This window comes from Gracilinanus agilis, chromosome 3, assembly GCF_016433145.1.
Source record: "Gracilinanus agilis isolate LMUSP501 chromosome 3, AgileGrace, whole genome shotgun sequence".
Lineage (NCBI taxonomy): Eukaryota > Metazoa > Chordata > Mammalia > Didelphimorphia > Didelphidae > Gracilinanus > Gracilinanus agilis.
The window spans coordinates 28,493,009-28,505,912 of record NC_058132.1 but is presented as its reverse complement, the minus strand read 5'-3'; the positions used below and the strand labels follow the sequence as shown (position 1 = coordinate 28,505,912).

The window sequence follows — 12,904 nt, the reverse complement described above, 5'->3', positions numbered from 1 at the left end:
CCCGCCTGGCCTCGGCCTCGGCCCGACCCAGGCTCAGGCCCGGCTCAGGCCCGGGGAAGCGGCGGCCGCGGCCTGGCCTCCCTCCCGCGCCCGCCCGCTGCCCACTGCCCGCCGCCCGCTCTCGCTTTTCACTGCTGGCTGCTCCCGCCCGGCCCCAGCCCCGGCCCCGCGCGGCCGCCGATCGCTTGCTGCTGGCGCCGCTTTCTATTTTTCCCCCTTTTTCCCCTTCTTTGCAAGAGCTGCGCGCGCGCAGCGGCGGCGGCGGCGGCGGCGGCGCGAGCCCGGAGCCGACGCGGGCGGGGGCTGGAGGGGGGGCAGGCCGCCCTGGGGAGCGCGCGCGCGCGCTCGGCCTGTCTCCGCCGGGCCGGGCGCGCGCTGGCCTGGGCCGGGGCCCAGCTGCCAGCCACTGCGCGCTTCCGCTGCGCGCGGCGGGGGGCCGGTCTGGGTGTGACTGGGGACCCGGGGCGTCTGGGGCAAGAACGATACACTACGTTCTACGGATAGAACGCGGGCCCGGATGGAATGGGGCAGGCGGCTGAGGTGGAATGTCGTGGCGGCTGCGAGCCCAGGCTGCACACGCTCCGTCAGCGGGGAGGGCCGGAGGAGACCGAGGGGCTCGGGGAAGGGGAAAAGGGTCGTAGGCTTGAATGGGGTCGGTCTAGAGGGTCTGGGGGGGCGCGCGCGCGCGGGTTCACGGAGATGGGGGGGGTCAGAATTGTGAGAGGGTAGGCATGGGGCGCATGCGTACGTCGGGGCGGGGCCGGAGCGCGCACGCAGCGGGCGGGGCCGGGGCGAAGCCGGAACGGGACGTTCCCAGAGGCCGGGGCGGGCCGGGATCGCAGCCAGGGGCCGAGAGCTGGAACCCCCAAGCAGCCAGTCAACCCCCTAGTGACCTTCGCCGCTCTCGCCACCTCCCCGCCTACCACCAGCCTCCCAGAACATGACACCCCGAGACCTGAGCCAAGTGATTAAAAACTTTATTGAGCAGAAACATAAGGGAACCTCCCCCACCCCCACCCCCCCTTACAAAACATAAAAAAACTACAAAAGTGATGAGCACCTCATCGGGTCAGACCACCAAGCTTTCCCGGCTCAGGGCTAGGTTCTGTGGAAAACAAGGAGAACAGTGAAGGCTGGGAGCTCCCTTCCCCGGATCTGCCCCTCCCTCCCCCATAATTCTCCAGGCCACCCTCTTTCTCATCTTCCCATTGCAGAAAGTGGGCAGCCACCTAAGCCTCAACCACTTACCTTCCGCAGCTTCCTCTCTCTGGAAGCCTGGGATTCTGTTTCAGTGTATGGTGGTGGAGCTGGGGGGTAATAGGGTTCTTCTTCCTCCTCTCTGTAGGGTCTCCTCCTCTCCCCAACCCCCTTTTTTCTCATCACCTCTTCCAAAAACCTCCCATCATACTCTGGGTCTCTGGACCGGCTGTGATTCTCATGGCGGTCCCTGCGAGAGTCGTCCAGGGCTCTGCCCCTGGACCTGAAATCATCATAGGAGGGGTCTCCAGATCTGGAGTAGAGGTCATCTCTGCTTCGGCTTCGGAGGGGTGCATAAGCCTTGCTCCGGCTCCTTTCTGAAGGGGATGTCCTTCCTGACTCAACCGAGCTGGGTCTAGCCAAGTCATCCAGGGCATCCACAGACCGTGCTCGGGGTCGCCCAGCTCCCCAGTCTCCATAGCGATCTTGGGAACGGTCTCCATAGCGATCATGGGGGCGTTCTCCATAGCGATCATGGGGACGTTCTCGGCCCCATCCTCCTGGGCTCCGCTGGGAGTGATAGTCCAAGTCCTCATCCTGAATGGGGGTGAGGGCAGGGCCTCGGTGAGGCCGAGAGCGCCAGTCATCTTCGTGAAGAGAAGTCACTTCACTCATAGCTGCAAGGGCAAAGAAAAATTGCTTAAGAGTTTTGAGAAAGTTAGGAAAATAGCATCAGCATCATGGGCTGAAAGGCACCAGGGCAAGGGGTAAAGGTAACCCAAGTGTCTCATCTACAGGACTCAATCCCCTACCACCACCATTCCCAAAACAACTCACCCCTCTCCACACGGCCATTGGGCAAGCCAGGTCTGGAAGGGTCAAAGTTGGCAAGCTCCTTCTCCATGTAGTACAACACCTTCATTGAGTCATCCTGCTGGTTGGCCTGGATTCGATAACCACTTCGTACTTCTGAATGGCAGAGAAGAATTTGTGGGAAAAATCAGAAAGATCTGATGGCCAAGGCTCATTCCCTTGGATCCCACATCCCAATGCCATGCCTGCCCCCTCATCAAGACCCATTTCTGGGGCCAGCATACAGATCTGAATGGTTAACTCTTACCTGAGTTTCTGACACTATCTGTGTCACGAAGAAGGGGGACCTGGGAACTGTGGCCACCCACTGAGGAAAAGATATGGTTGGGATCAGTCAGACCCTTGCAATCTACCCTTCTTCCACCCTACCACCCTGTGATCCAGGCATTTTAGCCCTATAGCCTTCCCTGTTATCTAGATCTGCTTATTTCTCTGTCCTTATGTCCCCCATCCAACCCTTAATCATCAAAATCCTGTCCTCAGGGACCCAATCCATGCTCCCCGCCCTTCTCCCATCACACACACAGGTATCTACCCCTCCCCAGCCTTCACCTGAGCTCTGTCGGTCAAAGTCATTGTAGACAGGACCCAGTGGGATCATGGGTGGAGGAGAAGGAGCCTTGGCTGGAGAGAGGTGAGCATAGGTGCTGGGTGCAAAGACACTGGGGGCATAAATGCTTGGAACCCCGGAAGTGGCAGCTTTTCCAGCAGCATACACTAGGAAAAAGAGTCACAATCAGTAGACATAAGCTTCTTGAGGACAAGGAACAGCTCTTTACTCTAGCATAGTGCCCACCAAATGGCAGGTGTTACTAAATGTTGAATCAATGAGGGAGAGTCACATCAGTTCCCTTGTTACATGTTAGCCCCCTCCAATCCCATCCCCCAACACAAAGTTCCTCCCTGGCTCCAAAAGTGCTTTAATTCATGATCAGGAAGGGAAGGAACCATAAAAGTGAGCAAAAGGGGAGCCTGAAGGGAAGAGTCTGACTGGGGCCTCTTAGGACTCAGGGCCTCTCTTGGGAGACTTAGCAGAGAAGTTAAGAAAAGACTGTCTCTGCCTTGGAACCAATACTTAGTATCGATTCTAAGACAGAAAGTAGGTTTTTTTGGTTTGTATTTTTTTAAAGCAGGAGGTAGGGGAGAGCAGCTAAATGACTCAGCTAGGCCTAGAGGCAGAGGTCTTGGGTTCAAATCTGCCTTTAGACATTTCCTGGCTGTGTGATCCTGGGCAAGTGATTTAACCTTCTTAGAATAGCTACTGAGACAAAGCAAGGATGTTAATAAAAAAAAAATTTTTTAAAGGACGCTCTCTTGACAGGTCCAGGCCTAAGGAAGGAAAGCTCCACCAGAAATAGTCTCATAGAGGACCAAAGACAGTGCCCCAACCCCCACCCTGCTTCCCCCTCTGCTCCCCCAGTGACTTAGAGTTTCACCTGCAGCTGAACATATGCCCTCATATCTCCATCCCCAGACAAACTCAGTCATGGAGACCCTCCCTCTCATACCTGCACATTTTTTGTTGTGGGGAGGGGGGTGGGATTGGACCAGGCCAGGCCAGACCAGACCTTACTTTCAGGGCTATCAATTGGCTGAAGCATCGGAGCCCCTGTATTCCCCTGCTTGGGGTAGGAAGGGAGGAAGCAGGAGGATCTTTAAGCCAAATGGCAGTGGGTCCATATTTAATTTGATCCTCAATTATGTACGATAACCCATCAATTTCCATCCAAGCCTTTCCAATCCAGTGTTCTCTGGAAACATAAAGCCCACTCTGTGATGCTAGTAGTCTGTAAAGGGGAAGGAAGACGCAAGAACATTCTATCAAAGCTAATGAGGGGTTGGGGGAGGGCTACAATTAGCAGTTTACTAATTAGCAGTGGGAATAGCTGCTTCTTGCTGACTCAGTGAGTTTGGTTGATGTTGGGAAATTAGTCGACCTAGTTCTGATTTTTCAACCTATCTTGGATTCATCCATTTGTCAGTGCCTTAGTTTTCCCCATCTGTGAAATGGGGCTAACACCACCTGTCTTGCTCCTCATTGTCACTGGCTAAAGGTTATATTTGGGATAAAAATACTTTAAGAATGCTGCCAGCAGCAGTGGCTCTTCAAAAGTCTTAACTCAGTAGGAAGCCCTGGGCAACTTCCCTTCTCTGTAAAGGATGGTGGCTGGACTAAATAAGCTCAGAGAGCCTTCCCACAAATCATCTTGGGAATGATTGGAAAATGGCACCAATAAAAGGAAGAAGCTGGCCTTTCCTGATCCCTTTCCACCCCCATTAAGCACCTACTATGTGCCACGTGCTGGAGATACAGAGACAAAAATGAACATCTCTGCCCTCAATCTTATACCCTGCCTAGCTGAGGCAGATGGCATGTTTGTGCCCAAGACAGCAAATGTACGGAACAAAAGATCATACAGGGGGAGGGGGAGGGGGAGGCGCTGGCGCTGGCAACTGAGGAGAAGCCCTGAACAGGTGAAGGGAGAACACTCGACACAATATGTTACTTCATTTGCTCTCTCTATATATATACTATGTATACATGTTATTTTCATGGAGAGATACAGTAAGCTTTAAAAACAAACAAACAAAAAAAAACCCTTACTTTCTCTCTTAGAAATGATACTAAGTACCAATTCCAAAGCAGAAGAATGGTAAGGGCCAGGAAATGGGAGTTAAGTGACTTGCCCAGGGTCACACAGCTCTCCCCAACACCAGGCATGCTAAAGTAGGTGCTTTCTAAATGCTTCCTGATGGACTGGCAACTACTAAGAAATGGATTAATGCTGGATAGCATTCCCCCAGTTCCCGATGGAGACAGGGCCACCAAAGCATACGATGGAAGGGTCCCTGCAGTCACAGGCTGACTTGGTTTTTAAATGTAATAGCAGCAGTTTTATTGGATTTTTCCTTATTCTGGAACATACCTCCCAGTTACATTTAATCTGGACTTGGCCAGGTGTTCATCATCTGTGATCTAAGCCACTGTTTAATTATTTCAAATTATTGGGGTTTTAAAAGTAAACAAAACCAAAACAATACTCAAGAGACCCCAGCTATACTCTTCCAGGCCTCTCCAATGCTTCTGACCAAGATCCAATGGGAAATCTTCAGGGATAGAGAGCTCCCTACCCGCTGAAAACAACCCATTCCCCTTGGGGGAGTCTATCCTTGGAATGAGCCCCCCAACCACTTTATAATCTTTTTATTATCTAGTCATTTTCTTCAGATGTGTCCAACTCTTCATGACCCCCATTAGTGGTTTGCCAGCTCCTTCTCCAGCTCATTTTATAGGTAATGAACCTGAGGCAGAGTGAAGTGACTTGCCCAGGGTCACATAGCTAGTGTCTGAGACTAGCTTATTCCACCTCTCCCCAAAAGAAGCATTTCTTCCCCCAAACTGACCTCAACCCAACCAACCTACACCTTCTCTCTCTAAAAGACCAACAGAAGGACTATCTGTTACACGCACACATCTCTACTCTGCCAGTTTCCCTGACATGCTATACCCAATTCTCCCCCTTGCTGCTGACTGGCTCTACCCAGAGAGGGCAATGAAGACCCCCCCAAACCAGTACTTACAGGCCTCAGGGCAGCAGCACTTTTCCGGACAGCAAGGGCATCGAACGTAGCAGCAACACGTGTGAGGGCAGCACTGGCACCAGCAGATGCCCAGAAGGAGGAAGACCAAGAAGGCAGCCAAGACAACGACAACCACAAAGAGCCAATCTGTAGGAAGAAGAGGATGGGGGCCGGAGCTGAGGTCCTGTGAGGCCAGGCATCCCAGTACTCGGCAGGCAGGTGGGGGGTTGGGGGGTGGGGAGGGTAGCACAAATCGGCATGATGTTTGGTTGACTCTTGCTTTGGGCCCTGAGGAAGGTTTTTTAAAGGTAACAAGCCCACATTAAATGCAGGAAGCGGATATCAATCATCCCAAACCATGAGCCCCACCAAGGGCTTCGTTACAAGCTCTCCTCATCCCCATTCTTCACACCCGTAAGCCATTCATTGAATCTTGGAATTTCTAATGCACTGATCACTGGTGCTGGGGTTTGGGGCCTCGGGGAAGGAAGAGCTACTGCGGGAAACAACAGGGATGTCAAAAACCAAGGACAGCATGGAAAACGGCTTACGGATGGTGGAACTCGACTTTTCAAGGACATCTTACACGGTGGTCACCACAACAGTGTTCTGACCAGTAATTCAGAGAACTGAGTGAAGCCAGCCTTGGGAAGGGGAGCCGCGGCTCCCTCCCTCCCAGGTGCAGCTGGGACATGCTGACAGAAAGGGCCAATGGGCTCGTTTGCTTTGCTTAAGCATCTGGGGAGGGGCAGGGAAGGAGTCACTAGGAGAGAGAATTAGGCTAGTTTGGTTTTCTGAAAGGAGCTTCAATCAATTATTATAAAGAAATGCACGGAGCCCCCATTTGAAGCCCTCCTGTGGACCGCTTCTGTCTTTGGCCCAGACTTGGTGCTGAATTCAATTGCAGCTGCCCTGTGAGGTCAGTTAGGTAGGGGTCAAAACCCCCATTTTCTCAAATGATGACAATGATCTCATTTGAACCTCACAACAACCCTGTGAGGTAGGTGTTGCTACTATCCCTATTTTACAGTTGAGGCAAAGGAGATGAAGTGACATGTCGGGGTCATACAGTTAGTATCTGAGGCTGGATTGGAACTCAGGTCTCCCTGACTCCAAGCCACCTCTCTGAAACCACAGCCTCTGGGGAGGGGTGGGGGGAGTGAGTTGAAAGACCTGCCCAAGGTCACACTTAGTTAATCATGAGTGGTAAAGCTGGGTGGGATTGAAACCCAGGGCCTCCCCACAGCTGGCCCCAGGCTAGTAACACCCTGCCCTGGGCTCTTCCGGACTTTGTTACAAGATTTCACTTTCCTAATTCAGTCAGGCTGAGGCTGATCTTGAGTAAAGCTGTATCTGCCGAGCTCTGCGGGAGCAGGGCAGAAGCTGTCCAGGCCCAACAATCTAGGGCAGAGGACCGAGGCCAAGGGAAGTAGCCTTTGTGTTCTAGGGACCTCTTCTTCTTAGCCCAGCTCAACACCCAAACAATCATCACTAACCATTATACTACCTGGAGCCCAGGACACTGGTTAGTGGGGGGAGGAGGCAGAACAGTAAGAAGAGTTTAGGAGAAAGGAGGTGAAAGATGACAGGGAATAGGGAGGTTTCATCTTCAAGCCGGGGAGCTCTAAGAAAAAGGCAGGGAACAAGGATTGCCCTGGCCTCCACCCCGTACCTTCCATGGGCCCTATCTGAAAGTCTGGTAAGAGTTCAGTCACCCCTGAGGTCCTGCCTGGAGGGACAAAAGAGAAACAGAGGATTATTCCAGCAGGAAGCTGGCCAGGCTGGACAAAAAGAGATGATAGCCCCTTCTCCTCCCCAGCCCTGCCCCACATGGCCCTGGCTCCTGGCTGTCTGCTCAGGCAGTGCCCTAAGCATGCCACCTCTATGCCATATGCTGGAGCTTAGCACCACTACAAGTGCCCAAGGGCTGCCCAGGAAGGCGCAGTGGAGGGGCATAGAGAGCCCCTAGCCTTTCGCCCGGACGGAGTTCTTACAAAGTGTTGTCCTGAACTCATTTGTCCCATGCCACAATGGAAGCTGATGACATGCTCCGTCACATATCCTGTAAAATATGTGCCTTGTCCCACCAATATATATGGACCAGCATGTCAATATATATCTGGCATTAACCGAGCATGCAGCTGGGTGGAGCTGGGTAACATGCAGTTATGGGCATGTGAGCTAACGGTGCCACACCACCTGGCATCAGGGGGAGACCGAGACTGAGGGGCTACTGGGCTACCAGCTGGCCCTGCCTGCCTGCCTCCTGTTTGGAGGGCAAAGCAGAAGTATCCATTGCAAGGTTAAAGATCAGATAGCTTGCTCCTTCCCTCTTCGGCCCTCTTTCTCTACCTTGCAAGAGGGCACTTTTAAGGGCTGTTCCCACTCCTGCAGAGGGATAAACTGAGGCTCAGGGCCTGAGTTGGACTAGAATGGCCAATGGCTGGTTGGTACTGGGTTAGCTTGAGGAATTTCGCAGTGTGGGGATGGATGGCCAAAGGCAGAGCTGGGCTCCAAGGAAAAGAAGCAGAGAGACAGGAAGCTCACACAAGGCCTGGAACAGGGGAAAAAAGGGATCCAGCCAGCTCTCCTTGCTTATACACACTGATTAATGGAGGGGAGCAGCAGCACAGGGCAGGTAGGTAAGCCACAAACACCAGAGGGTCACTCCTCCTCCTCTCCCCCTTAAACAAAATTTCTGTCTGGCTTTGGAGTGCTTGATGTGATACTGAAATCCAACTGTCTGGGCGGAGTCGTCCAATTTTTCCCTTATTTAGTTTGACTGATATTGGTGGGGTTCATCCCAAGCTGCAGATGGACGTCGATTGTGTATAAATCAAAGGGTGACTGGGCTGGGCTGGCAAGGACGGGAGAAGCTGAAGCATGAGTCAGCCCCCGGAAGCAGACAGACAGACAGGAGATGAGGGATGGGACTCCCAACCCTTCCACCACCGTGACCCCAGCCCCAAAGTGATTCAGGGTGCCGGGAGCCCCACTACCCTCCATCCTTGTCCCCTTACCAAGGACGATGAGCTCAGCATAAGCCTCATTGTTGCCCTGGAGGTCCTGGGCAGAGACCACAGAGCAGTAGTAGACGCCACTGTCTCCCCAGGCAGTCTGATCAAAAGTCAGGTCAGCATCTAAGACAAGAAGACATTGGTATAGGAGGGGATGGGTGGAGCTTGCACACCGGGATCTCAGCCCTACTCTGGCACTCTCTGGTGTCTCCTGGTGTGCTCACAGGGGGGCAGACATGGCCAGAGCCCTAGATGCTTTCCTGGAAGCTGGTCCCCAGGACATCAGTCTACTCTGGGCAAAGAGGGGTTATCAACAACCATGGACAGATCAGTTTGTCCCTCTACCTCCTGACAACTGAGTGTCTACTCATCTGAAGTATCGGGGGCCCCTACCTGCCACTCCCTCCTTGGCTTGGGGAAGCCTCAATTTACCTTGCCATAGTCCCCAGAATGGGAATGTCTATTGCTTTAGCATTTCCTGTTTCCTCCTCATTCCACAAGTGCTCATTACTTCTCCATTTAGCTGCCTACCAGAGGTGGCAAGGCGGTATTCCCCACCCCTCCCACCCCTCCACCTCCCCCCACCCCAGGGGCTGGAAGGTCAAGGGTGGAGCCAGGGCTAAAGAAACAAAGGTCTCTACTTGCCAATCTCCTAGCCAGGAGCTTGTCACCCGAGGTCCAAGCACTTGGTTTTTTAACTATTTTGATAACTGCATTTCAGTGCAACTGATTTCCTCCTTCATCCTCAGCATATTATTCTGAGAAGGGATCCACTGGCTTTCCCAGATGGGCAGACCAGGCCCTCAACATTCAGGCTGGGTTTGCCTCACCAGTATAGCCCAATGCCCAGCAGACAGGCAGGTCATTCCTTCACTACTCCCAGAAGGTCTTTAGCCAGTGCTCTACTCTACCAGGTTCTCCCTTTACCTTTCCAGATCTCACCACCTCCAAGAAAAATCTGGGTGTGTATATGGGGGTGGGAGTGGGGAGGGACACCACAGGTTTGTTAGATTGAATGGACAGTCCTAACAAGGTCAAATAAGGTCTTTCAGCCATTGGCAGCAGAGCCAACAGACGAGCTTTCATTCAGTAATTCATTCAACAAACATTTACTGAGCAGCTTTGTGCAAGGCACAGATCAAGGGCTGAGCTCAGAGGACACCAGGACTGACCCCTAGAGGTAAACTTATCCAGTGAGAAGGAACCCCCACACACACTTCCAGAACCTCCCCTCCCCCTGCCCCCAACCTGGCTCTACCCACTAAGCTACTCAGGGACTAGGAACAAATCACAGGCCTCCCAGGGACCTGTTTCCTCATCCATAACAAAAGTGGGGGAAGGGGGAAGTAGACTAGATAAACCCTCTTCCATTTAGCAAATCTAGGCGGTGCCCACTCCACCCTTCCCTAGCCTCTCTCCTCCTCCATCTTACGCACTCCCAGTAATGGTGATCCTTCTCCCTTGGTAGAAATCGCCCAGAGTCACAGCATTCCCCTGCTTTGTGGCCACCACCCTCACAGTTCGGACACTGTCCTGACACTCCACATAGGGATTGTAGCCTGGGTTGCCAGCGGCAAGCTGGGCATTGAGCTGGCTGTCAGCACTGGCTGGAGAAAAGGCATCAGTGATGCGATTTCGGCAGAAGGACTTATATTTCCAGACGACGATGGGCAGGGTAGGCGCCCCTGACGGCTGGTAGGAGCAGGGAAGGGTCACAGGCTGGAATAGGATGACCACCTGGAAGGGGTTGGACACCGTGACCTGGATACAGCCAACAGGAGCTGGGAAGTAAGATGGGGAGAGAAGCCAGGGGTCAGTGAGGGATGGAAGACACCCAGTTAACCATGAACACCAGCATTCTACACAAATGCACAGCATGTTTTCATCACCATTATCTCTTTTGATCCTCAAAACCCCCCTCAGAAGGCATGCAAGACAAGGGATTATTAGCCTCTTTTTAGAGATGAGGAAACCAAGGCACCAAGATCATACAACAACAAATAGTGGAACGTACAGTGCCTAGCACTAAGTTCTGTCTCTCAACTGGTTTATCATCAGAGTAGTATATAGTATAATCAAAGGGTAAGGTCTTAGATGTCAATAGCATGACTAGTTGTGTGCCTCTGGGCCCCCCCAAAAGCAAAGCAGGTCCCTTGAAAGTCAGGTGGAATCCCTGTGGCAAACTTATGGAAATATTTAGACAAGAGCTTCATTGGATGCCCTAGGCATGATGGAATTTGGTCCCACAGCACAGCACCTCCCTCCCAGGGTTGCTAAGGAGAACCAAATGAACTGATAGATAGATATGAAATACTTTGCAAACTTTGAAGCATTCTATTAATGCTACTCTTGGAGTTGCTGTTATTCAATTCTGGGCACCAGAGTTTAAAACACCTAAAGGAAAGTGACCAAGATGGAGAAGGGTCTGGAATCCAGGTCACAAGAAGAACTGTTGACAACATGTTGAGTCTGATGAAAAAAGACTCAGGGGACATGAGAACTGCCTTCAAAATGGGAAGGGCTATCACAGGAAGGTCTAGGCTTGATTTCTTTGGCACCAGAGGGCACAAATTGGAGCAATGAGTGAGTTGTAAGAAGCCAATTTAGAGCTGGTGACAGAAAAAATGTTCTTGCCCAGAGCTATCCCTAAGTGGCACTGACTGCCTGGGGGAGGGGGGTTCATCTCATTGGATGCCTTCAGAGGCTGGGTGTTCATACTTTTCAGTAGGGTTTGAACTAGATTGTTCCTCAGGTCCTCTCCAAGTCTAAAGTGATTCCAGTTTGGGGACAGTAAGCTTTGGAGAGAATGCCCAGGTGAATTAGATTGATCCTGGATCTAAGAGTGACTCTGGGCAAGTCACTTTAACTTTCAAGAAAAGCAGTAGAAGGTTGCATAGAGATACTTATTTGAATCCAAAGTCATTTAATGAATGAATGTTAATTTAATTCGCAGGAAGGGGGCCTGAATAAACCTTTGATCTGCAATTGGCCACCTCCGGGGCCTAGGGACAAAATCACTGGGCTACCTCCCCTCCCCCCTCTGTTTTCTCAGGGGGCAGGCATGAATTAAGTGCTAATTGGATAACCACTATGGTTGTTTCCAACTCCAAAATCTTGGGAATGCCAGCCTCGATTTTCCTCATCTGTAAAAGACAGGGATTATTATACCTGCAAAACCAGGAGTTAGTGGGGAAAATGCTGGATGTCATCAGAGGATCTGAATCTGAAATCCTGGCCCTGAGACTTAATACTCCGGAGAGAAATTTAGCCTTCCGGGGCTTCTGTACCCTCCTTTCTCGGAGAGAACTAGCCCAGACGGCCTCTCTGTTAATACTCAGCTCTTAACCCGACGATCCTAAACGCCCAGCCCTTTCACCTCCCGGGATTGTCGGGAGGAAGGCGCTTTCTTTAAAGCTGGCAAAGCGTAGGCAGAAGCGGAACTGAGGCCAAGCCTGGATGTAGTTCCCACCGCGGGGACTCCAGGCTGGCCCTTCCTCCAAGAACCGCACCCCGCTGGGCTCTTCCAAGAGCCCGCACTTCCCGCCGGGATCCGCACGCACCTGTTGCTACAGTCGCCCTTATCCTACTTGACATCGAGCCTCCCCGGAAAGGGCTCGCGATCGAACCCGCGCCTGGCTGGCCAGGCATCCCCCTCCCCCACCACTGGACCCCGCAGTCCCGCTTGGCACCGCTCCCATCCCCCTCCCCTGCCCATTGTCCCAGAAAGCCAGGCGCTGCGGGGAAGTTTCGCTTCCTGCCTCCCGGTGGGGGCGGGCCGCTCCCTACTCCGGCCGCCCCGCCTGCCCAGGGAAATCCCTCGAGGCCGGAGAGTTTCAGCCATCCAGAGGCAGGAGGGGGAGGGAGGACCCGGGGGACCGTGGGGGGGTGGGGGTGGAGACCACCGGCCCGGCCAACTCGCTCCAACGCTCCCAGCCGTCTGGCCCGATACCTGAGCACCAGGGGGTCAGCAAAAGCAGCAGCAAGGGCAGAGGCAGCGCGCCCCGGCGTCGCGGGTTCCATCCTAGGGGGTCTAGGGGCGCACCCGTCCTCCCCTGGGGTCCGGGGGTAGCCGGAGCCATGGGAGGTTGGTGCGCCTCCGGCGCCGCCGCTCCCAGGTACTGAGGGAGAGGGGAGGGGAAGGGATGGGAGGGAATGGGAGGGGACTCGAAGCCTCTAGGGGAGGGGGCTGCGGGGGCAGGGGGCGGCCCGAACCATTGCTCCACATTGGAGAGGGG

The 12,904-nt window shown here is 53.2% G+C and overlaps 2 protein-coding genes across 5 annotated transcripts in view; both read right to left on the bottom strand.

Moving 5' to 3' along the window:
• The window catches only part of USF2 (upstream transcription factor 2, c-fos interacting), a 13,921-nt gene extending 13,179 nt beyond the window's left edge, over positions 1-742 (bottom strand). The window contains exons 1-2 of the mRNA XM_044668610.1: positions 739-742; positions 6-468 (exon numbers count right to left, since the gene is read on the bottom strand). Of these exons, the coding sequence (XP_044524545.1) occupies positions 6-468; positions 739-742 (467 nt within the window). The remainder of the gene's footprint in view (positions 1-5; positions 469-738) is intronic.
• Positions 743-814: 72 nt separating this feature from the next.
• LSR (lipolysis stimulated lipoprotein receptor) overlaps positions 815-12,904 on the bottom strand; it is a 21,842-nt gene continuing 9,752 nt past the window's right edge. The window contains exons 1-10 of one of the 4 annotated variants that reach the window (XM_044667440.1): positions 12,619-12,767; positions 10,106-10,450; positions 8,673-8,792; positions 7,325-7,381; positions 5,653-5,799; positions 2,623-2,787; positions 2,318-2,377; positions 2,035-2,166; positions 1,249-1,874; positions 815-1,105 (exon numbers count right to left, since the gene is read on the bottom strand). In XM_044667440.1, coding sequence (XP_044523375.1) covers positions 1,070-1,105; positions 1,249-1,874; positions 2,035-2,166; positions 2,318-2,377; positions 2,623-2,787; positions 5,653-5,799; positions 7,325-7,381; positions 8,673-8,792; positions 10,106-10,450; positions 12,619-12,748 — 1,818 coding nt within the window. In that variant the 5' untranslated portion in view covers positions 12,749-12,767 and the 3' untranslated portion in view covers positions 815-1,069. Of the gene's footprint in view, positions 1,106-1,248; positions 1,875-2,034; positions 2,167-2,317; positions 2,378-2,622; positions 2,788-5,652; positions 5,800-7,324; positions 7,382-8,672; positions 8,793-10,105; positions 10,451-12,618; positions 12,768-12,904 lie in introns of those variants that run through there. The other 3 variants (XM_044667441.1, XM_044667442.1, XM_044667443.1) reach the window with 3 other exon arrangements.